This window comes from Emydura macquarii, unplaced genomic scaffold, assembly GCF_026122565.2.
Source record: "Emydura macquarii macquarii isolate MOO-44397 ecotype Brisbane River unplaced genomic scaffold, CSIRO-AGI_Emac_v2 contig_2825, whole genome shotgun sequence".
Taxonomy (NCBI): Eukaryota; Metazoa; Chordata; order Testudines; family Chelidae; genus Emydura; species Emydura macquarii.
In genome coordinates this window covers 1026347-1050162 of record NW_027132962.1, presented here as the reverse complement: position 1 = coordinate 1050162, position 23816 = coordinate 1026347, and the positions used below count along the sequence as shown (strand labels likewise).

General features: G+C 39.0%; 1 protein-coding gene across 2 annotated transcripts in view; it reads right to left on the bottom strand.

The window, feature by feature from the left end:
* PIGN (phosphatidylinositol glycan anchor biosynthesis class N) overlaps nt 1-23816 on the bottom strand; it is a 152614-nt gene that overhangs the window by 54100 nt on the left and 74698 nt on the right. For both annotated transcript variants that reach the window (XM_067567929.1, XM_067567930.1), the window contains exons 13-14: nt 13233-13311; nt 5371-5550 (exon numbers count right to left, since the gene is read on the bottom strand). In XM_067567929.1, coding sequence (XP_067424030.1) covers nt 5371-5550; nt 13233-13311 — 259 coding nt within the window. The remainder of the gene's footprint in view (nt 1-5370; nt 5551-13232; nt 13312-23816) is intronic.

Here is a 23816-nt window from a genome sequence, read left to right as displayed (position 1 = left end):
AGGGCAATATAAGGTTTCAAACTCCAGAATACAATTTCTCAGTTCTCTGAGGCACAGTACATCAAACATTATTCGAAGAAAGCAGCTACACTCATGTACACGGCAGCTCATAAGCTCAATGTACAGTGTTTCCAGGCAGAGACATTTAGGGCTAAATTTTCAAGCAAAAGGCTTACAGTAAATTGTACTTGAAAAACATGTGCACGGAAACTGGTACATACAACACTGATCAGTTCATATTTTCAAGGTACTGAATATCTTGCAGCTCCCTTTGATTTTCAAGTATCTGTTGTGCATGAACACTTCTATTTAGATGTCTAAACATATAATTAGGAGCCTACATTTTAGCACTCAAGTTTGCGTATAATTTACTACGGCCAAAAGTTTCAACGTAAAATTCCAATAGCACAACATTTGTCTCTTTTGTGTAAGAAATTAGTATGAGAGGAAAGATCAGTAAACAAACGGGAATACAATCCTTTAATTGCTATTGAAAAATCCAACCCTCTTTTCAGGAACTACAGATTGATTCTCCACAGCTTCCTCTTATGTGAGTAAGGCTTTTCTGTGTAAGGCAAGTCTGCGAGGAGGGGCTTCAAGTTTGCATTTGTGTGTTGAAATTAATTTATTTGGTATTAATCCTCTTTTTTTCCCTCAACCTTTTTGGATTTTGATGTTCAAATAAGTAAGAAACCAAGGAAAATGGCTATTATTTATTTGTATTGTGGTAGCTCCTAGAAGCCCCAGCCCCATTGTGTTAGCAATTGTAGAAACTCAACACAAAAAAGACCATGCTCTGAAGAGCTTACAATCTAAGTATAAGACTATAGATAACTATTGCTTAAAAGCTTCCTTACACAGCTAGCTCTGTTCATTTTTTTTTTATATTGGGCTTCTCCAAAGAATTTATAACCTAACCTTAATGAGAATATTCCTTTTAGAAGATGAGAGAGAATGCAGATTGTTTTTATCATGCTAAATTTATTATGGAATAAAATGTCTGTATGGGAGAGGAATTTCAGAAAATATAAATCTCTGATGTACATTTAGAAACGGATGAAATTTTCTAAACTGGTAGGCTACACTTAGAATAGCATTAGTGAATATCACCACCTCTATGTCTACAAAAAGGAACATTAAATAAAGCATTGTCCTTTCTTTTCACAGCTTTTATTTACACTGATTCATAAACCACTCACTGCAGTCTAGGAACATTCTGATATTTGAAAGGTTAACATTTTATTAAACATTTTTGTTCTGAAGCCCATTACAACTTGACATAACATGCAAAAGCCTTCGGATCCAAAGGCAGTCTTTGCTACATTATGCTGACAAAACCTAATTCCTCCTCCCCTCCAAAATACAACAAACCCTATCTACTGTTTTTCTTCTATAAATTGCATCAACTTCTTTGAAGGACTGAAAATATATAAAGGGATACGCAAACACATTAAACATGTAGGGGAGAGAGACACTTATTTAGTAGCCCAGGTAGATAGTGTAAAATATTCATTCCTCTTCCTTCCTCCATAATTGACATAAAACTGCCTCTATCTAAACCGACGACAAGTATCAGATCGGAATGACTTTTAAAATAAAGTTTCTGCAATGTTATGTCATATTTAGTTAGGATAAAATACGTCACATTGAAAGCTGACCTAATGCAACTCATTATACCACAAATTTTAATATATATCTTTTGGCTTCACTACTTGGTCCTAAACTGCAGATGAAAGATTTGCATTTTCTGTGGATGTTTAAAAATAGGAAAAACTGACAAAACCTAGAATTTTTCCTAAGTGAAATAACACACTGTTTTAAAGGGAATTGTTTTTGTGAGCAGCATGAAAAGCCACACACAGTTTTAAGACAAAATTAACATATACTGTCCTATTAGCCAGAGTTTAGAACCAGCATCCATTAGATCATAAAACTGTGATATGGGTAGCTTATTTTCTCATTATAGTCTAGTTACACAGAACAATTTCTTCATGTAGCTTTGATACCTAGCCATAAAGCTAATTACTTTATTGTGGAAAGCAGAGATCTCACCATCAACAACTAATTGTAATCTAAACTGAAAGAAATGGTTCTACTGGAAAAATCTGGTTACTACATTCAGGGAAAATCTGCAGACTAAAAATCACTAAATATAAAACTTGACTTTATTCCATGAACCCCATAAAAATATGGTAACTACAAACACCAATTTTCAATTCTAAAACAATTTTACACTGATTAAAAAGAAACACCTCGCTTTTGTTTAAAAGAGCTATTAATAGTCTGCATTTGTTTGTTTATAATATAACCAGTGTCTTGGAATATTATCTCAGATAACTTTAAAAAAGGATTTTGTTACCAAGTACGTATTTCTCAATATTTTTCCATTTTGTTTCATAATTTTTATTAAACGCTAAGAATACCTCATTTCAGTCCACGGACAGTAAAAGGTCTGGGTTTTATCACTAGATATATTTTCTCACAGTAAATTATTGGGCGTAGTAAAGATGTTAATTGAGCACTAATCCTCATTTACATTAACAAATGAAACAAGTATGATGTTGTATGATTGAAATATAACCATGTATAACATTGTTGCTATCATAGTTATACAATTGCAACTAAACTTATGCAAAGTATGTCATGTAAGTTGTCAATGGAAAAGTTATGATTTGCTAAATATGATTATCCTATTTACATGCATATATCATTTTGTATCTGAAATATAGATTTTGTATCTGAAGTTAGAGATATTGATTATGTACTGGCATCCTGCATATATTCTGCATTCCTGAGTAACGTCCACCATATAAAATCCACATTGATGCCAGACAGCCCATTGTAAAAGGACTATGCAAGTTAACAGCTGCTCCTATGTCTCAACAAAGCATATAAGGACATGTGACATGCTCATGTAACCCTGGACTCCATTTTGGGCTTCTAATTTTCCACAAACTGAGACTGAAGGCATCCATCCACCCACATGGTTGGAGGTATATAAGGCAGCTGCACCATTTCCATCTTGTCTTCCACTCCTGCTTCATTTCTCTGGACTGGATTTCTAACAAGGAAGCTTTAAAAAGGACTGATGACCCCCCAAGCTGTTTGGGTAATTTCCAGAGACTTTGCAAATCAGCAATTTATTTCACCACAACTAAAACCTGACTCAAGAACTTTGCAATAATTGTATGATTATAATTCTTTGATCACTTTAACTCTCCTTTTTTTTCCCTCTAAGAATAAACCTTTAGGTACTAGATACTAAAGGACTGGCAGCAGTGTGATTATTGGGTAAGATCTGAGTTATATATTGGCCTAGCTGTGTGGCTGATCTCTTGGAATTGGAAGGACCCTTTGAGGAAATTGGTTTTAAATAACCATTCATCATAAAGTCTAGTGTCTGGGTGGTAAAACAAGGGCTGGGATATCAAAGGAGACTGCTTTTCTGACTTCTTGTAAACCAGTGTGGTGAGACAGAAGTTTACTTTTGTTGCTGGCTTGGTATATCTTATAGGAGAATAACTAGGGTGACCATATTTCCCAAAGATAGAATGGGACACTGCTTGGGGCTGGCCCCAAGACTCCCCCCACCCTCCTCCCATGTGGGGCTGCCCTGAGCTACTCACCTGAGGCCCACCTCCCCTCCTGCATGGGGATGGTCCAAGCCCTGTCCCTGCAGACAGCTGGGGTCATTGCTTGCCCAAGCATTGCCTGTTCCCGCTTCCCCTCGTGCAGGGCTGGTGTCGTAGATCACTTGGGCCCTGCCTTAGCCCTTCATGGGGCTGGCATCAGTGTTCTCCCTCCCCCGCAACCCCCCGCACATTCCTCCACACCTCACTTTTGCCAAAGAAGTGGGGACAAAGCTTATAAAAGGGACTGTCCCGGCCAAAATGGGACATATGGTCACCCTAAAACTAACCACCAGTCTTGGGATGGATCTGCCCCATTTCTCAGCACCACCTATTGAGGCATGGTGACAAGTCCTTTTATTCTGAAACAAATACTGAAAAAAAATTTTGAAGGCTTTAATCTTCTAGTGAAATTTTCTGTTTACCTTTTCAGATTAAAGGTCTTTTCTTTCCCTGATGAGTGACTGAAAAAGATGATTTTCTAAGGATCTGTACTTGGTGGCAACCAAACTCATTCTTTTTTATTTCAAAATATACTTTCTATATTTCTGATGTAGTGTGCTGCCACTTTGCAAATCAGAGGGAGTGAGTGTGCAAGAGAAAGAGCTGAGCTGTGAAACCACAGCTACAGTCTCCTAGGGGGACAGGTTATATGCTTTGAAAATGCCAAGATGGAATTGTTCAGCTTCAGAAGAATCTGATTTTAAATTGCCACAGAGGCAGAAAAAAAGAACTTACATGTAAGATGATTTTCTTTTTGTCTTTATTATAAAGAAAAAAAATCTATATATAATGGAAGCCTGAAGTCTGGATTAACAATCACAAGATATTTGATGTGGGAGTGTATTATCCATACACTGACCTGATGGCTACTTAAGTGGAAATTTACAGCAGGCCTGGTGGTGGACACCGGGTCAAGTGAGGCTGCCTACAGGGAGCTGGAAGGTGGCCACTTTCACTCAGGCGCCTCACTGGCGGACAGTTCCGCGGACTTGGCCGCCATCCACTAGATAGTAGAAAGTATCCAAGGTCGTAAACAAGAAAGCTATGTAAGCTAAGAAGCTACCAATAATATGTAAGCTGTTCCCATGCTAAGTGTGTGAAATTATATAATAGCCAATCAGCAATTGTGTGACCATTGTATGCAGAGATGATAAAAAGGTATATAAGCTGGAGAACAAGATGGAATAAACGATTCTGCTTGCAATCATATTGGTTGTTGTGCTTTATCCGTCCCGCATCCTCTGCCGTCAGCAGTGGAATCCTCCCTCGTCCTCTGCTATCAGCATTGGAACCCAACAATTTTAATGTTAAATATTTAGAATTAAGGATCTTTTACTCCAGCTTTGCTTCTGGGGGTATCAATTAGGGCTTATTTACACTGGTGCTTACATGGCAAAACTTTTGTTGCTCAGGGGTGTTAAACACCCTCCCCCCCCACTAAGCAACATAATTTTGCCAGCATAAGCACTCGTGTAAACAGTGCTATGTTAACGGGAGACCTCTCCCACCAACATAGCTACCATCCCTTGTTTAGGTGGTTTTATTAGTCAACAGGAAAGCAAAATTATGTCACTCAGCGGGGTGTTTTTTTCACACCCCTGAGCAACAAAAGTATTGCCGTCAAAAGCGCCAGTGTAGACAAGCCCTTACCTTAGCCTACTGTTTTTATACAAACAGTTCTATGCATGCATAAATTGCTGATAACTGGGCAGCAACATCAATATATATTTCAACCTACCTTATTATCCTGGATATTCCTAGTCAGATTAGTATGTGTTTTGATAATCAACAAAATCACATAAGATGTCCAGCCCACAAAACCCATGACAACACTTATGCTCAGGAACAATCTGTCGTAAGTATGGTAATATGACAGTCCTTCCAAAGCAAGGTTAATCAGGGTTTTGCAAAGAGATACCTACAGAGAAAAAAGGAACATATATTGCAACAATTTACAACATAATCAGGTAGAACACACTCAAAAAATAAACTTATCAAGAAGACATATAGCAAAGAAAAGTTACTTACCTTATAGTAACTGGGGTTCTTTGAGATGTGTTGTCTATATATATTCTACTCTTGGTGCACATGCACCCCATTCGCTAGAGACTGGGAGTCTTTTGACCAGCGGTATCCACTGGGTCCATGCATGAGCCCTGGGTGTCCTGCTCCCACACTGAGGGCATAAAGGACAGTGCTGACCCAACTGCCATTCTGTTCCTTCATCACCACAGTATCCAGATGTTCCAGAATTGTGTGGTAGTGGGGAAGGAGGGCAGGCTGTGGAATATATATGGGCAACACATCTTGAACTCCAGCTACTGTAAGGTAAGTAAGGGCTTGTCCACATATATTCCACCCTTGGTGACCTACAAGCAGTAAGTTGGTATAAACAGGAGGATGCTTGGAATCTACTTTAAGATTGAAGCACAGCACTGCCAAAAGAAGCAATGAAACTAGGTATTGATGTTTAATAAAAGTATGGACTGAATCCCAAGTTGCTGCCTACAGATGATTGAAATGGGAATGCTTCACAAGGAATCTGTGTGAACCCTAGTGGAGTGAATCATAATCTGAGCTAAAGGATCTAACCTAGAAAGCTCATAACAGATCTGAATATATCCCAATACCAACTGGATAGTTTCTGGGTGGATACCACTCTACTTTTCATTTGGTCAGCAAATGGTATAAATAGCTTTGGGGAGATGATGATGGATTTGGTTCTTTGCACATAAAAAGATAGGGCTCTCCAAACGTCTGAAGTGTGAAGTCTAGTTTCTTTCCCTTGATTAGAATGTGTTTTATGGAAAAATACTGATAAATGAATAATTTGGTTCAAATGGAAATTCATGACTACCTTGGGTAAGAACTTGGGATGCTGTATGATATCTTATCTTTATAAAATATTATATTAAAAGGGCCTGCCATTTGAGTTTCCATTTCCCCAATTCTTCTAGCTGATGAGACTGCTACTAAAGAGGACGTTTTCATAGATAAATAACAAGGAACAGCTTCCTAGAGGCTCAAATGAAGGGGTCATTAAACCATCCAGCGCGCATTACAGTCCCATGGAAGAAGTTCCCTTACCAGTGGAAAAATATGAATAAGGCCTTGAAGAAACTTAACTATAGTGGAGTAAGAAAACACCATGTGGCTCTGAAGGTTGTGATGACATGCAGAAATGGCTGCTAGATGCACTCAGAGCTAACAGATAGCTCTGAAATCTTCAGAAAAAGGTAATAATCCAAGACAGCAGGGATCCAGAAATTAACAGGTTGTAACTATCATTATTCATACCATATTTTGAATCTCTTCTATTTAGCAGCATATGTTGTTGTGGTGGAATTCTTTCTACTTTGGATCAACATGTTCTGGATACTTGAAGAACATGATCTCTCTCTGTCTGACATCCAGCCAATAGCCAAGTGATGAGATGGAGGGAGGCTGGATTAAAATGTAAGACAGTCCCACTATCTATTAAGTCCAATAGAAGAGGTAAGGGTTTGGTGGATGAACTGATAAGAGCATCAATTCTGAGTACCAAACTGCCTCAGCCAGGCAGGAATTATGATGACCATGGGAACATCTTTTTTGTTCTTCCGGAGCATCCTGGGAATCAGAGAGATTGATGGATAAGCATACATCAAACCCAGTGACCACTGAATGAGGAATGCCTCTAACAGGGACCCTGGGTTTAAGCCTCTGCAGGATCAGAAACTAGGTCCCCCATCCATCTTTTACCAGCACATGGTATTTTTTGTCTGCATGTTGGCAGGACGGACCCAGGGGTCTGCCATATGACTTTGGCAGAGTCCAGGAGTTACTCATTAAAAGGGAGGGCCACTCTGGCAGAGGTGGAAGAGGGTAAAATGTCCACCAATTTGAGGTGAGGCTCAGTCACTTCCTGCAACAGTATTTGCAGGACTTCTGCTACCCTCTGAGCTAGGTGCTGAAATGATTTTAAATCATCGGCTATGGATGGTGGAGGGGGCATTACCGCCTCATCTAGTGAGGGCGACGAGAAATGACCTTGAGGAGTGTCTTCCTCCTCTGCCTCCACCCCAACTTCCTCCCCCGGCTGTTGAGGGGGTTCCAAAGTCTTTGAAGCTGCAGCTGAAGGAGGGTGCCTCCTTGCATATTAGTATGCCATGCTAGGAGCATGGGAGGTTTACTGCCTCTGAGCCTGCCAAGTGTCCCAGTACGGCCATTGACTGTAGGGGGCTGGTACCACGGTTGGCCAAACCATTGAATCTGAGGGTCAGATGGAGGATATGCTTGGTGCCCATAGTGAGATTGGGTCCCATTTGTCAGGTAAAAAGAGCGGTGGGAACCCAAGACCTCTCACTCACTTTCCAACTCCGATAATGATGAAGGTGGTGCATGGCAGGGAGATGTCCAGTGCTCGAGAAGAAGCACATACTGAAAGATCTGTCACACACGGGAAATCTGGCAGTGTAGATAGGGTCAGTACCAGTGGTGAATGTCAATAACGAGAGGCTTGCACCGACGGAGTCAGAGATGCGGGCCTGGACGTACAGTCTATCGGTGCCACGTGCACCAAGGCTGGAGCCAGTGCCAATGTCTGGACCAATGTAGCTTTCCCCTGGGCAGATCTTCTATGCCTTTCACACTCCTGTGGTCCTTCTTTACCTGTGCCCATCGGGTCTTCGGGCAGACCGACTTACTCTGTCAGCTCAGTACCATGGGGCCCGTTGGTACCAATGATACCAGAGCCAGAGATCATTTCTGGCTCAGTCAGGGTTTGCTGTGGGGACTCCTAGACCTTTTTTTAGAGCCTTAAGTGCGTGGTTCATTTCTTTGGGATCAACTGTCTTCTACTTAGAAGGTTGCGGTGAGAGTTCTTGCCAGGACTCTGGGGGTTGAAGGACTGACTCCATGAGCAGGAGTTTGCGCCTTAACTCTCTGTCTTTTCCTGGACCTGGGTTTTAGTTGCTGGCACCAACCATATCTTTGTGGATTGTGCTTTTCTCCCCGACAGTGAACGCACTGTGAGTGTCTGTCAGTCACTGGGATAGATTCCCTGCAACTGAAGCACTTTTTGAAGCCATACTATTGTCCAGGGAGGAGGGGGGGGGGGGTCCTCCCCAACCAGGGTTGGAGGAAGGCAAACCTTTTCTTTCCTCTCCTTTTCTTTTTTGGCATAGCCAAAAAAAACCTAGGCTATAACAAAAGGAAAAAAGCTTTAGGAAAGCTAAAATTAACAAAACTAAAGGGAGATAACGATCCGTGAATGGACAGCTCTGAGCTCTGTCTCTAGCCACAGGCAGTTGAGAAGGAACTGTGGAGGGAACGCCTATGCATGCTGGCTAGTCTTGTTGTAGGTGGAGAGCTGCACATGTGCAGTCACAACAGACGGCTATCAAAGTTCTCCAATCACGAGTGCGAGGATGCAGACACATCTACCACAGAGCACCTATAGGGACACCACTTGAAGAACTTTTAATCCCTGTCTTCTCAAGTGAGCAGTAAAGACTGCTAGCACCTAGGTAAACATCCCTGGCACTACAAAGACCATAGGGCAGTACTCTGGACTGAGAATAGGTCTGTCCCATCTGAAGCCTTGAATACTTATAAGGGGATGCTGGAGGTATAAAGACTTGCAGGTCAGGAGCCCCAAACCACTCTTGTGAATCTAGTGATGGAATTGTGGAGGCTATGGTTATCATTCAAAATTTGAATTGTCAGCTGAAGGTATTCAGTCCTCTCAAGTTCCAAACTGGTTACCACCATCCTCACTTTTTCTTCAGTATTAGGAAGTAATTGGAATAAAAATCCTTCCCCCTGAATTTTAGCTAAACCTCTTCTCTTGCTCTGAGAGAGAGAAATGACTCCACTTCCAGATGTAAGTCTCTCATAAGCAGAGCCCCCCAAAAGGGAAGGAGAAGAGGGTGGGGAGAGGCATAGTATGAACCTGTAGTGAATATCTGACAGACTATTTCAAGTATCCAGAAGCCCAATGTTATCAAGTTTGATGACTCCTTGAAAAATTGTGGATGTTTCCTAAGTGGAGGGAAAGAAGGGTATAGATCCAGTAGACTGACAGTAGAAAGACTCTTTACCAATCTATAAATGATTATTTTGACAGACACAGAATGGAAAGAAGCCCCAGCAGAAGAGGAGTGTCGTCTTTTTTTTAAAAAAACCTCTTTCTTGTAGGCGCAAAGCCTGTTTTGGGGAAAAACGTATCAGATGATGGTCACTGTCTAGCAAAAATGCATGGTCTTCCCTGTTTTCCTTCAGAAGCCAGTGTATAAACTACAAGAGAGAGGGGAGTATGGCCTTTAGCCCTTCAATCAGGGCCGTATTATCCATTAGGCACAATAGGCATAGTGCCTAGGACCTACGAAACTTTCAGGGCCTAAGAAAAAATTTGTATATATAATTTTTTATTTTTATTTAAAAAACTATTTATTAATAGCTTAAAATCAAATTAGTTATTTCGATCAGGGGCCTACGAAGGCAAGTGTGCCTAGGGCCTACTTAAAACGGCCTGCCTTCAATAAGCGAAGATCCTTGTCAGGTTTTTGTACTTAAAAGATCCAGGCCTTTAAAGGGAAGATCCTCCATGATCAACACATCTTTTTTTCAGGATGTCAGAATTTTGGAGCCAGGATAACAATAGATACCACAATGGATCAAGAGGCAATGTCAGCAGCATTCAGAGTTGATTGCCAGGTTATCCCCTCAGGCAAAGATTATCTCACAGATCAAAGATTTAAGCTTCTCCCTCTTCTCTCAAGTAGTTTGCTAATAAAGTCTGAACATTTATTGTATTCAGTGTTGTTACAGCCATGTTGGTCCCACGATATTACAAGGCGGATGAGGTAATCTTTTATTGGACCAACTTCTGTTGGTGAGAAAGACAAACTTTTGATCTTACACAATTTATTGTAATTTAAGAAGTAATATTATGCCATTAATGTCTGATAATCAGCAACTGAGAATTTCAGACTGCAGACAAATAACTTACGTATGAACAAATCAAGCTGCTTAAGTTCGTTATCTCACAGAATCATCCCTGGTTGTTATCTGTCTTTTTGTAGGCTGCCACAACCACTAGCTAGCCAGATGCTGGATGAGTATAGATACTCTGCCCTGGCAGACAGCACCTACTACCTCTTATTAGCTGTTAGAGAGAGAGATCAGAGTTACTGTCACTGATGTTTGCCAGATATGTTTTGCCATCTCTAAAAGGGCTTTGTTGATGGGAAGTGCCAAAAGCTCAGGCAGAGCCATGAAGAACGTTCAAGAGCTTATGTAAGCTTTTGTACCTCATCCCCTTGTGCCTTGTATCTCAAGAGAACTGGCTATCTGTCTGAGCAGATCTTGGAAGCTTTTATAGTCATCCAGGTAAAACCGGAGCAATGCCTCAGCTGGGGATGAAACAATATAGCAAGGGATGAGGTTCTTACCCTAGAAGGTAGTGCAGAAGTGTGATGCTTTGTATGGTGAAGATCCCAGGGGTGCCAGTAAGACTATATTGGAATATTATATTGAAAAGGGCCTGGGTGTCAAACAGAAAGATATTAGAGCATATGCCTATTCCTATACCTTTTCAATGTAGACATGTAAGAAGCCCTCAATTTTCTTTCAGACTTATAAAGCTCAAAAAAAAGGCCCTCGGAGAATATGTATAGGATCCTTCCCCACTATGCTGGGCATTCAGCTTGGGCTGTGAAGTCTCCTTTGGTTGGGAGCAGTGAGGTATCTTGGATCCCGTTTGACTGGGAAATCTCAAAGGGGATATAGCCCTGTTCTTCCTGGAGAAGCAATATTCCTTTTTCTCTGAAAATTTGACGTTTTCAGTCTTACCCAAGTCTGAAGCTGGGCTAGACTTTGATGATAAGGCCTGGGAGCGAGTGGAACCAGAACTCACAGGCACACTATCTGGACTGAGATGGAACTTGTCCAGAGGGGTTCGTTCCACCTGGTTCAGAGGTCATCCGCCTAGAGCAGTCTAATAAAAATATTAGGCATGCCTCTCTCACCTTCAAAGTTCTTTTAGAAAAGGACTTACAGGCAGAGCATTTGTTGGAGATGTGAGCTTCTCAAAGACAAAATAGGCAACTGATTCTGCTGCCTCCCAAAAGGGGGAACACTTAAAGCAGTGTGTCTTAGGATAAGACATCCCTAAGGTCTGCTAGAGGGAAGAAGTTCCAACTCTGAGTAAAATAAAAACAAGGTTGGTAAACCATCAAAACTATCAAATCTTGCTGATGGAGAAGCTATTGTAACTAAAACTACTCCTAACTACACTAATATATACAAATATTTACAAAAACTGTGAAAAAAATTGCACTGAGACCAGATACTGAGGCACTCCATTTCATGGCCAGGGTCTTCAAGAAGGAACTGAATGGTGGTTAGACCCATCCTGCCCTTAATACTCTTGATATGAGACCATGAGGATACCCACAGAACATGCATGGTCCCAGTGGACACTGCTGGTCAAAAGAATCCGATTTCAAATGCATTTAATCTCAAGAGTAGAATATACATGGACAAGGACTTGAAGAACTTCAAGACTTCTGCTGCTGAAGGGAAAGAAGTATTTTTTTTTTCAGAAGCAGCCAAATGAGGCCTCTACAGAATGATCTCACATTGGCTTTGCACTGGAATAAATCCATTGGCTTCAGCTGTGTTATTTCTTATTTACAATGATGTAACTGAAAAGATAAGCAGGCCCCAAAGCCTAAATAAAAGTCTAACTGTTCTGTATGTAAAACTGTGAACCCCTGGAAAACTTCTTAAAAAAAGGGCAGAGTCACAGAACATAATAAAATTATGTTTCCATGTTTTGCCAGATAAATATGATTTTATAATACTGACATTTTCATATACTTTTTCAACATAAAATAAGCACTCAGTGTAAGTGGGTCTTCCTTATATCAATTAAAACTACAGATTATGGTGAAGTTAAAATAAAACAGTTGGCTCAGGTGAGGAAAAACAACAAACTAAAACAAACAAACAAAAACAAAGGGATTTGCAATTAGAACATGGCACCATAGGTTCTTTTTTCTAGTTATGTTGCTGGTTTAGTGTGTGACCTTGACCAAATCCCTTAACTTTGCTGTAAAAGTACCCATCTGTAAATGACATTTACCTACTGTATCTCACAAGAAAGCTGTAAGGTTATACCTCACAAGGTTGGTTGAAGTCCTTAGATAAAAGGTGCTATGTAAATTTTTTCATATCAGAGCACAATAAATCCAGCACCCTTCATAAAACACTGAGCCAAATTCATCCATAGTGTAACTGCACTAGCTTCAAAAGAGTTACACCAGGAATAAATGTGGCTCATTTGGTCAGAAACATCAGCATCAAACAATTTTAAAAGTCTGAAAAAAATGTGTCACTTTTAATATGCAATCAAAATTATTGTTTAGAATTGAATGAATGGAAGCATGAGGCTATGGAGACTTACAATAAGATTAATTTTATGTTAGTAAAAGACGAGTCAGTAAAATTTAAAAAAATCAGGCAACTACTTAAATGGAAAGTAGAAAAAACATGATGGAAGTCCAAGATTTAGTCAGTTTCCAAAGCTTTGTCACAGTATGGTGATGATTCACTTACCGCCTCATTATATTTTTCCTGATGAATATAAGATCTTGCTTTTCTTAAAATGTTTCTCTCTTCGGTATCTGAAAGTAACCTACATAAAAATTAGAAAAGGTCCTTTTTAAAAAAAGTTGTTGCTTTTTTTGGTGGGAGGGATTGGGTGCATGGAGGAGAAGAATGTATCTAATTTTGGAACCTTAAAGTAAACCCACTCGGCACTAAAAAAAACCTGAGCAATTTCATCAAAGCCTCTACCCGAATGCTCATAAATTAGTAAATTATGTTGCTATTGAATTCATTTTGAGAATCTGTATTAAAAACATTTTCTTAATTTAGAACTTCCACCTAAATTTGTAGGTGGAAATTCCCTGCACCATCTGCAACACATGCTTTATTACTGTTACTGGTTGGGAGCACTGCAAAAAAAAAGTCAGCAATACTTCTACTGGCTGTACAGATGCTACAGACATCTTTAAATGTCAAGCCCTTTGAGACAGGGATTGTTACTTTTCTATGTTTAAATAGTGCCTTCATACTGGGTCTTAAATCGCTTTCAGGGCTCTTTGTGCTCTATGCTAATAATAAATAATACTATACTATGACTAGGAACCATTGAAGTAGCATTTATCTTTCCTCAGAAATGCAGTGATCCTCTAGTGGGGCCTAAAAATTGCCCGTGAAATACTGACTCCATTGAAGTCAATGTCAAAACTCTCATTGACTTCAGTGGTGTCAGAACTCCACTCTACTCTTTCCGAGAATTCTCCTTTCACAGCAAATGACACAATACAAAAGAAGGAACAGAATGAGAAGGAGTAGAGTGAGCAATAGCTCATTTTTTTCCAGGGCGGAGTACTGCAATGGATCAGAGAGCTTCCATGCTTCATCACTGAGCCACCCCCAACTTTTATTATTGAATTAACTTCCTGGTGTGTTCATGAAGCCAGTGCTGCTTTGTTTGAGTCTAGTGTTAGCAGTATCCCAAAATGTACTACACACAACAAAAGTAAAAACAAAATCTCTGTAGTTTCCCCAGAAAATGACGAACCAGCACTCCACCTATGACTGGATACAAAAAAATCTAAGGAATGGAAGGGAAAAGCAGCAAGGAGGACGGAATATGATAAATGGTTTGACTGCTATAGATGCAGCCCAATCAGGTCAGGATCCACAGTAGAGAACCTAAGGAAGATTCATAAAATGCCCCTCTGCAAGTACACCATACAACTTTGTAGGCCACTGATTTCTTTTTAGAAAAAAACAAAACCATCATAACACCATTGCCACCAATTTCGGTCCTCACAGGATTAAAAGAGTCAGATTTCAGATTGTAACATCAGGCTACACTCAAAAGACCCGAGAACTGTCTATGAAAAGACACAACAGAATAGGAGTTTTGTGGACTTGCTGGTCATATTAATTACAAAGTCTTTTCCAATATCTGTCATAGTCTAAGATTTCTTGTTTGTTTTGAGAGGGGATTGGGAAGAAAAGGGAAGGGCCAATTCATGGGATTATTAAGAGAAAGAAAAGAGTTTATCTTCACATCTGGTTAAGATTTAACAATCTGGAATGAATACCACCTCTTCTCATGACTCGTGGTGTATATGTCTAATAAATTCTCATCTAATATGCACTATCATTTATTTTTATACCTGTACTACTTTCTGCCTATTTCATCCATGTCTTCAACTTCAAATGTAATAAGTTAAAAAAGCATTTTTTTCATCTTTTATTTTTATCTTTGACTGTAGATCATCCAATAGAGTCATTTAGCTATAAAGCCTCTAATTATTCTTTAATTCTCAGTGAATAACTTTATTATTAATGAAATTGCTATTGTCTTTGCCTTTTCCTTGCTTCTTGGATGACAGCTCCAGGATCTTCTGCATATGGAATGGGTACAATAGAATAAATGGAGCTTTCAAGCAGTACAATTTTTGTAAGTGAGTGCACAAGGCAATTATTTTGTAGAACTAGGGTAACTTTCATAAGTGCATCGTTAATTGTAATATGGTGATTATAACAGAATACCATAAATTTTACCCCAGTTCTGCAGAAATGCTTTTATAAGACTTAATAAATTCAATTTACTGAAGTACCAATGAATATGTTTCAAATATATTTGGAGGGACTTAGGTACAGTCCTGCAGCTGACTGGCTGTTGGTGCACTCATCCATTTGCATGTGTGGAGCCCTATCTGTTTAAATGAGACTCTGCCTGGGTGCAGGATTGCACTCATATGCAATCAGTTGAAGAATCAGAGCTGTGAGAAGCAAGGGAAATAAATATAATGGATCCTTAGGAGAAAACTACGTAGGGGAAGCAAGTTCCTAAAAACCTAACAACATAAGGAAAGGATTTTACAAAAGGAACTCAGGAAAAGGACAAAAAGTAGTAATACACTGTATGGAATGAAGAAAAGGAGATCAGGTTTGGGCAAGATCAGGCTTCAAGGATGAATAAATACTATGGTTAGTTTTAACAGAGCTAAATACATGCAGGATTTCAGTCCAAAAGGGCAAACAGCATAGAATCTGCAGCCAAAGTTCATAGGAAATGCTGAGGTTTAAAACAATATCTGAACATGAACAAGAAGATAGATCCAAAACCAAATTGACCTAACTAGAAACCCAAACCACAGGATGGATTCAGATCTCGGGATTCAAAGCCACATACCCCCTCAGCACCAGCCCCTACATTTTAAGTGGTTCAGAATCCAAAACAAGCACATTTATTTTGTCCACAATCTGACTCTCAAATTATCCCCACATACTTAGCATGTAATGGGTCACATATATGCTGTAATGACCATTTATACTGTAGGCTTTTATTATTTGCTTTCTCTTTTTATTACATGTTTATAAGTAATTTATTTTATTATTCAAATAGCTTATAAAGTGACTAGAGTTGAAAAGGCATCACTTGAAAAAAAAAATTAAAAGTTAAAAATTTTAATAGACCTAGCTACCAACACCCAGGCCCATATCTTCCACAACCTAAGATGAATAAAAGGGATAGCAGATGAGCTATTTTTTGAAAATGAATCTACCCAAAAGGTTAAATTAACACAGAAGAAAATTGTTTTTCATTCTTTCCCATGAACTAACAAAACCAGAGCATGCAAAGAGACAGTGGATTCATTCTTTCTTCCCCACATCTCCAATATTTTTGGGAAGAATGAGACCAGTATAATAAACCTGAAATGCCTATCACACATTCCTACAGCACAGAACTCTGAGGCGTATACGCATGAAAACAAGAGCTCATAGGTAGTTGTATAGGTGTAATAATATAAGGTCTTGAAAGAGTTGAGATTATGTTCCCCTGAAAAGATTTAAACACACACACACAAAATAGCTTTCTACTTCAAAGAGGACAGATAACCGCTTCCTCCCTATATAAACGCTATTAAATTATGTAATAAAACAACTGTGCAATTACTTGTAAACTGTCCCTTAAGAGATGTTAGCTACTTTTGTCATAAGTAACCTGACAAATTTAATATTTCCAACACATCATTCATACCTCACACAAAGAATGGTGCTTGATAGCACTAATACAATGTTGTGAGGAAATGAAGCTACTGTTGCTATCTTAAGGAGACTCTGTCTGGCCAGTCAGTGATTCTTATCTATCTACACCATACAGAGGAAACCATCTCTAAAAGCACAATTCTGTTTATGTACCACACTACAATCAAGCTATGAAATAACATACCAGAACAAGAGACAGCTTACAAGTACATCTGCATACATCTTCACTAGTAGGTTTGTTTTATTATGCTTGTTTGTGTATTTATTTATAGCAACATTATTGTACGATAGATATTCTAGAATTATGCTAAAAAATAAAACCCTGAGGATCCAATAACAAATCAATTATATTAAGAGACTCCTGAATTTAACAATGAATAATAAGATAGTCACATAGAGTAGAGAAAGGGTTAAGGGAATGGTTTCTTTGCACAACCTGTATTGCTGACACCGGGGGTATGTCTCCACTGCATAGTTAATCAAAGTGATCAGCACCTGGCAGCGTGAGTATCCCTACTGCAAAGGCCAACTCGGGTTACTGTGTCTTCATGTTTCTGCATTCACCCATATGTAACGGCATATTCTATGACTTTTTGTGCTGAGATGCTCTAGGATTCTTTCACAGTCAATTATGGCAACTGCAGGAGAACTCATCTGTCTTTCAGGGGGAACTGTGGGAAGGTCAATGAAGGACTAAACATTTGAGTGATTTTTCCTGCATCCTCACTGAAAGGTGAGCAGGTCTCAGCTCAAGTTAAAACGGTGCGTGGGCTATAACCTATATTTCTAGCCAGGTCAGCTAGCTTGGGCTTCAAGCACTGCCAAACATGGGCAAAAGGTTTTTCTGCTATTTCTACTAAAGTGTGAGAAAGAAGGCATTGTTACCTTTTTTTTATTCTTAAGTACTTGAAAGATACTATGGTGTTGAAGGCCACATAATTTTCCTACCTATCATCTCTCATTCACTAGCGAGATGCCAATTCTCATCTCCAGTAGGCCCATGAAGCCAGCCTCCATCACCTACATGTTAAATTTTCAAACAAGTGCCTTCATGCTTTCTCCCATGCTGCCCTTCAGGCTTGGGAGGAGCTCCCTGTAAACCACCACAAATGTAATGCATTATCCTCCGTAAAGCTCTTCTTTTCTATGATGCCTACAAAAAATTTGACAGCAAGCAAGCCTGCTGTTCTGAGACCACTGCCTATAATGCTGACCAATATTGTCTCACTGTTTTCTGTACTCCCATCTGTCTGTATCCATGTTGTCTTATATTTGGAATTTAGACAGCAAACTCTTTTGGGTTAGGGACCATCATTTTTGTTGTGTTTGTACAGCACCTAGCACAATGGGGTCCTGGACCATGACTAGGACTCCTGTGTGCTATGGTAATGCACATTAATAATAATAATAATAATAATAGAAATAATAATAATAATACTAAGTTACAATATATAATCATCCTATAGCTACTACATACTTTTTGCTAGCTCTCTAATATGTGCTGCTTTCAATCCCTTTGAAATACCAGCCATTGCATTCCTGATGCTAACTCTATCACACCTCTTTCAACTATTATTTACAGCTTGAGTATCTCTAGAAGACATCGGATTATGGAAGGAATTAACACTGTAGTTAGAAACCAGCCTATTTTTGTCACTGCATCATTTATTTTAATGATGCATGCCAGATGCCATACAAGTTTGGTGTGAGCAGGATGGAATACACTATGTAAAACCCTGACATGTTCCCACCAGGAGCAGAGGATCTTCATAGAAGGATAAAATCTCAAATGAGCAACACAGTATAAAATTCATTCAGTGAATTTTGGAAAACCTAGCCAAATATTTCAAAATCAAAGTCAGGAACTACAATGCTTATTTTCAAACAAACTTGTTCAGTACATTTGTTGTATGTTGCTTACAGAGACAATGATCAGAGAAAAAAAACTCCATGTGTATGGAAACTGTGGACTTCAGAAAATTACATCTCTACATGAATTTTAATATTTTATCCAGAACCTAATGTTTTGATATTTGAAAATGGCAGCAGAATTGTCTTGTTGAATCTGTGTGAAACACTAACTTCATGAGATGTTGGAATCCTCCCTTGTTTGTGCTAATGGGGTGGTGTTAACTTTGCAGATCAATCATCATGGATTGTGACCCAGGGAATCTATGCAACTCTTGTTGTAAAACAGCCCTTCCATCTGTAATGCTATATTCGAATAGGTCTTCAACTCAGTGCTTCATTTTACTAACAGTTTACAAGTAATGTTAACTGTAGCAGACACTGTGAAGCAAGGCAACAAGCAGATTAACATCTGCAGTAACAAAATAATAGGTAATTAAAATTTCTGTTTTAGACTCCTTCTATTCTATTTCATAGACCTTAGTGGTGTGAAAGTATGGGGAAAGTACTTTTAGTAGTCAACACTCCCCCCGCGGGTATCCGTATTGGTACTTTTTTGATAATTCAGCATCTCTGTACTGTTCTCTCTAAACAGAGAGAGAACAGTAGGACACAAATGAAGCTCTATAAAATGGTCTGCTAGGTAATTGTATAATCCTGAACTTTCAAATCCTAAAAATTACATTTGGCTTTTCATTTCCCATAAATCAGTGTCCCTGATGCACAATATTCATGCATTCAGTAGTAAATGCCTCAGGAGACTTACATAAGTCCCATGGATAGCTAATATAAGAGACAGAAAAATGTGAAGGCATGCTAAGCAACCTGCTGCCAACACACTGATCAGAAGGAGACAATTAAGATGGTTGAGCTACATATTTGCATATTTTGTATGCAAACTAGCATCACAAATGTTAAGGTCAATTGGAGGCCAGGAAAAAGAAAAATGTGCTCTGCAGCAACTCCCCTGGCCAGCTCAGAAATAGACTGAGAAACTTCAGCAGAAGACAGAGCTAGCAGTTTTTAACCTGAAGGATGGTCGACAGGATGTGGGATCCTGGAGAGTGGAAGAAACTTAATGGGGAAGTAGAGGAAGATCCTTGCATGATAGGAAATGCATTTAAAAAAAATCTAACTTTTTAGTATTACAAAGGTTATGTGCTGACTGGCTCATTAAATAAAAATTATGCCCTGGCTATACCATTTAATGAACCAGTCCTTGCTCACTATAAAATGAAGAAGTAAGCAAACTGCATGTGTATAAAGTTATATTGGGGATACATGATCTAATACATTATCTTTTTAGCGCCTTCTCAACCTTACCTTTTTCCCTATTTTATTGTAAATCAAATTGTGTCACATTTCTGTGCACTAGGCAAAAGCAATTCCCAGTGAGCTTTTTCTGTAGAAATTAAAAGCTGCTACAGGTGCTATTGAAACTGGAAAACAGTAGGAAGCCTGATTTTTAAGAAGGATTGTTTCAACCTCCTGTTAAAAGCTTTGATTCAATGTTATCTTCTAAAACACTGCTTAAATGTGAGGTTTATGAACAGTATATTAAATAGAACAGATAATGACTGACATTTTTAGCTGTGACTTATGCAGATTATAAACCACTCATTCATTTTTTTTAAACCCAAGAGGTAATCACTCTCACTTTCAAGAGTAACTTTTATCAATATAGTACAACCATTTTTAGTTAAGCCTTTTTGTCTCTCAGGGCAACATGGGAGTCTCCACTAGATACAGATATAGATGCTCTCAGAACCTGGAAAACAGTGAAGAACCGCCAACTAACTTCCTCAAAAACAGCAGGATAAAGGTGAGCCTGTTTGCCAACATGCACAAGACGATTCAGCAAAGACAGGCAGGCTAAAATCTCAGCCCCCTCTTTTTAACAGGATGAAGAAGAGGCCACACAAACAGAACTAGATGACAATGGGGAAGTAGACTTTCCTCAACCTGGAACACAGTGAAGAGAACACCAGTGGACTCCCCTGATAAACTAATCTCCTATTTATGTCATGGTTCCATTTGAATCCCAAAGCCTTCAGATCAATGGGGTTGGACTGTAAATCTTACTGCACTGTAAAATGATAGGCAAGTAGAAGAGAAACAGTCCCTGCATTAATAACACTTCTCCTTAGTATAGTAGTCCCTTTCCTGCTCCTTTGTTTCCTTCTCACACCCCAGAATTCTTCACATCAACTGTCAGAGTTCATTATGGGAAATACCATCTGCCCTGGAATTAGGAAACACCACAAGAGCCTCTTTGCCAATAATAGGATGCTTCAAAGGAGGCACCATATGTAATGGTACCTCCGGAGACAAAATCTCATATTAAAAGCACAGAAAAAAAATCACCCCCTTTTCTTTGCACCAACTGTCAATTTTGCATGCATACCTTACTACACCAGTTTTGAAAGAACATCAGACGGAAGGGAGACAAGGCAGTTTTACATCTTCAGGTATCACGGTGAGAGTAAAGACAGAATAAATGTGTCTGTGTATGTGGCATTTCTTTGAAGTTCTCAGATTACTTCAAAGATGTACTCTCCACTTCACATTATACAATCTCCATTTTCTTTTTTGTCACCATGGCAAATAATGCCTAATTATGCAGAAAGACGAAGAAGAGCTCTGTGTAGCTCAAAAGCTTGTCTTTCTCACCAACAGAAATTGGTCCCATACAAGATATTACCTCACCCACCTTGCTTCTCTAATATCCTGGAACTCACACAGCTACAACCACACTGCAGTGAGAAAGATTATTTCTTCAGACATCAATTTTTACCTGTTGACAAATGCTGGGACTTATTTTACTATTTGTCTTCTCTCACTCTTCCTTTTATTTAGGGTATCTGGCATCTTGTTACCTTCCTTTCTTATGTGCAAAAGTCAAAAGGTTAAACTTTGGAAACATGCATAATAGGAAAGTCTCCTGTTTTGCTAAGCAAACAGCTTTTGATTTTTTTTTTTTCTGGGACAGGAGAGGTAGAAGGGGTGACCAAACAAAATGAAGCTTTTCTTCATGTAACCTTCTTGAAGTCTGAGTAAATAATCAAAGGAATTTTCCAGTGGCATGAGCCACACAATGAGTTTCCACACAAATGAGGGACTGTTCTCTACCTTACTGATAACGTGATTCATTCTTGTGGAAGCAGGTCATGGGTCTTGTTCAATCTGCAGTAGGCTTGTAATTGGCAAGTAAGAGTTTCACACTTGTAACACTGCCTCAGATCTAGACTCAAGGTATAATTTTGTTCAGATTTGATCCTCTATAAAGGTGTCTGCCAGACTTTCAGGTGTGAACAATATTAACTCACTCAGAGCCAGAAGCTTCCTTATAAATAGCTAGGGCTGTCAGAGTTCTAACTCACCTCAATTTGGTTCTGCATACACCACTCAAGTTATGATGGCATTGCAGAGTGGTCACATCTGTCCTCCTCATCTTTATATGTTTGACTGCTGAATCAAGCAAAAAAGTGGAATTGGAATCCACATGCAAAAGAGCAGAGTTACAATCCTCCCTGTCATCCTATGCACATCATGCTAGCCACAATTTTTCTAGACAACAGATTACTTGTGGAACTCAGACTTTTGTTTCAGTTCAATGTAATTTCTCTCTATTGCCAAAAGTTCATGTAAATGGGAGTAAATTTCATTAAGTTTGGATTTTATGTCAACATGAAATGAGTCAAGGGTCTTAAAGCTCTCAATGCTTTCAAATTATTATGTTCAGCAATACAGAATCTATCAAAGACTATAATTTTCGAGGCATGGAATCTGGAGTTGACATACAAATTTCCCAGGGCACTTGGTAACAAAGTATCTGGAAATTAGAGCTGGTTGGAAAATTGATTTATTTTACTGTACAAAGTTTAACAAAAACAAAACAAAATGTTTTCAATGAGGAGTCAAAATTTTCTACAGAAAGCAGATGCTTCCTGTGAAAATTTTCAATTTGTCAAAAATTCAATTTTCTGTCAACAATTTCAAAAGAAAATATTTGAGTACCCCAGCTAGAAATACAGAATTTCTTAAGTAGAAATTTCTGATTCAGATCTGCTCCAGAATTTGTGAAAATCCATACTTCTATGAACAACTTAAAAAAGATTTCAAATCCATGTTCCTTGTGGTATATGCCTAATATAAACACACACACATCCTTTAAAACTGATCATTTTTAAAAGGGACTTAGTAAAGAACTTCTATACTGACTTTTCACTTACTTAAAATATACAATAAAATTAATAATATTCTAAAAATGGAATAATCATATTAACATTTTGGATTTCTACAACACCTTTCAGAGGCTCTCAAAGCCCTATACCAATTTTAGTTAATAATGACTCACAAAAGACCTGTAAATTAGGTGGAGATAGATCATTCAATTGGTGTGTGCTCTTTTTCTGTGTTGCAAGTTTCTGATTTCTAGCATTAGAAAAAAAGTGCAGTTAAGTCCTTTGTACAAATTTGCCCATCACTGAATAGTGAGGGAAGGGAGTTATTCTTACTATAATGAGAAGGACAGCTGTGCCTGGAGCGAACGCAGACATAGAACCCTGCTTAACAGCAAAAGCAGACAAGAACAATCACAGATTATCACAATCTGTGTGTAAATCTTCCATTAAGCTTACTTACATCTCCAAATATTATACATTTTCACTGAATTCTGAGTAATTTGGATGCGGCTGTACTGTTTCCAATTACAACAAAATACAACATACCAAATAATTTCTTACTCCAAATGCATTAGGATATATTTGTCTGTGGGACAGAATAGAGGTCAAACTGCTCCAGCTTGCTAACTCTAGTCCTGTACACCAGGATGCACAAAGGCTTTTTGGGGACTCGGGACAAAATATGAAACTCAGGCATCCCACCTTACTCACCCTAAAACTGAGGCCCGAGGAGGGGATAGCGGTTGTCTGCCCCACACTCATCCCATAGTGGCAATTTCTGTCCTGTGGGGCTGGGCTCAGCTCACCTCTCTGAGCATTGTGACCTGGCACACCTGGTCACCAAACCTGAGTGACCCTGCAATCCCCTGTGCCAGGTCACAATGCCACTCACTCAAATTCCACAAGTTTGAGGGCCCTCTCAAATGAGGGCCCTAGGACAAATTGCCCCTTTTGCCCTCCTCTCTGGGCA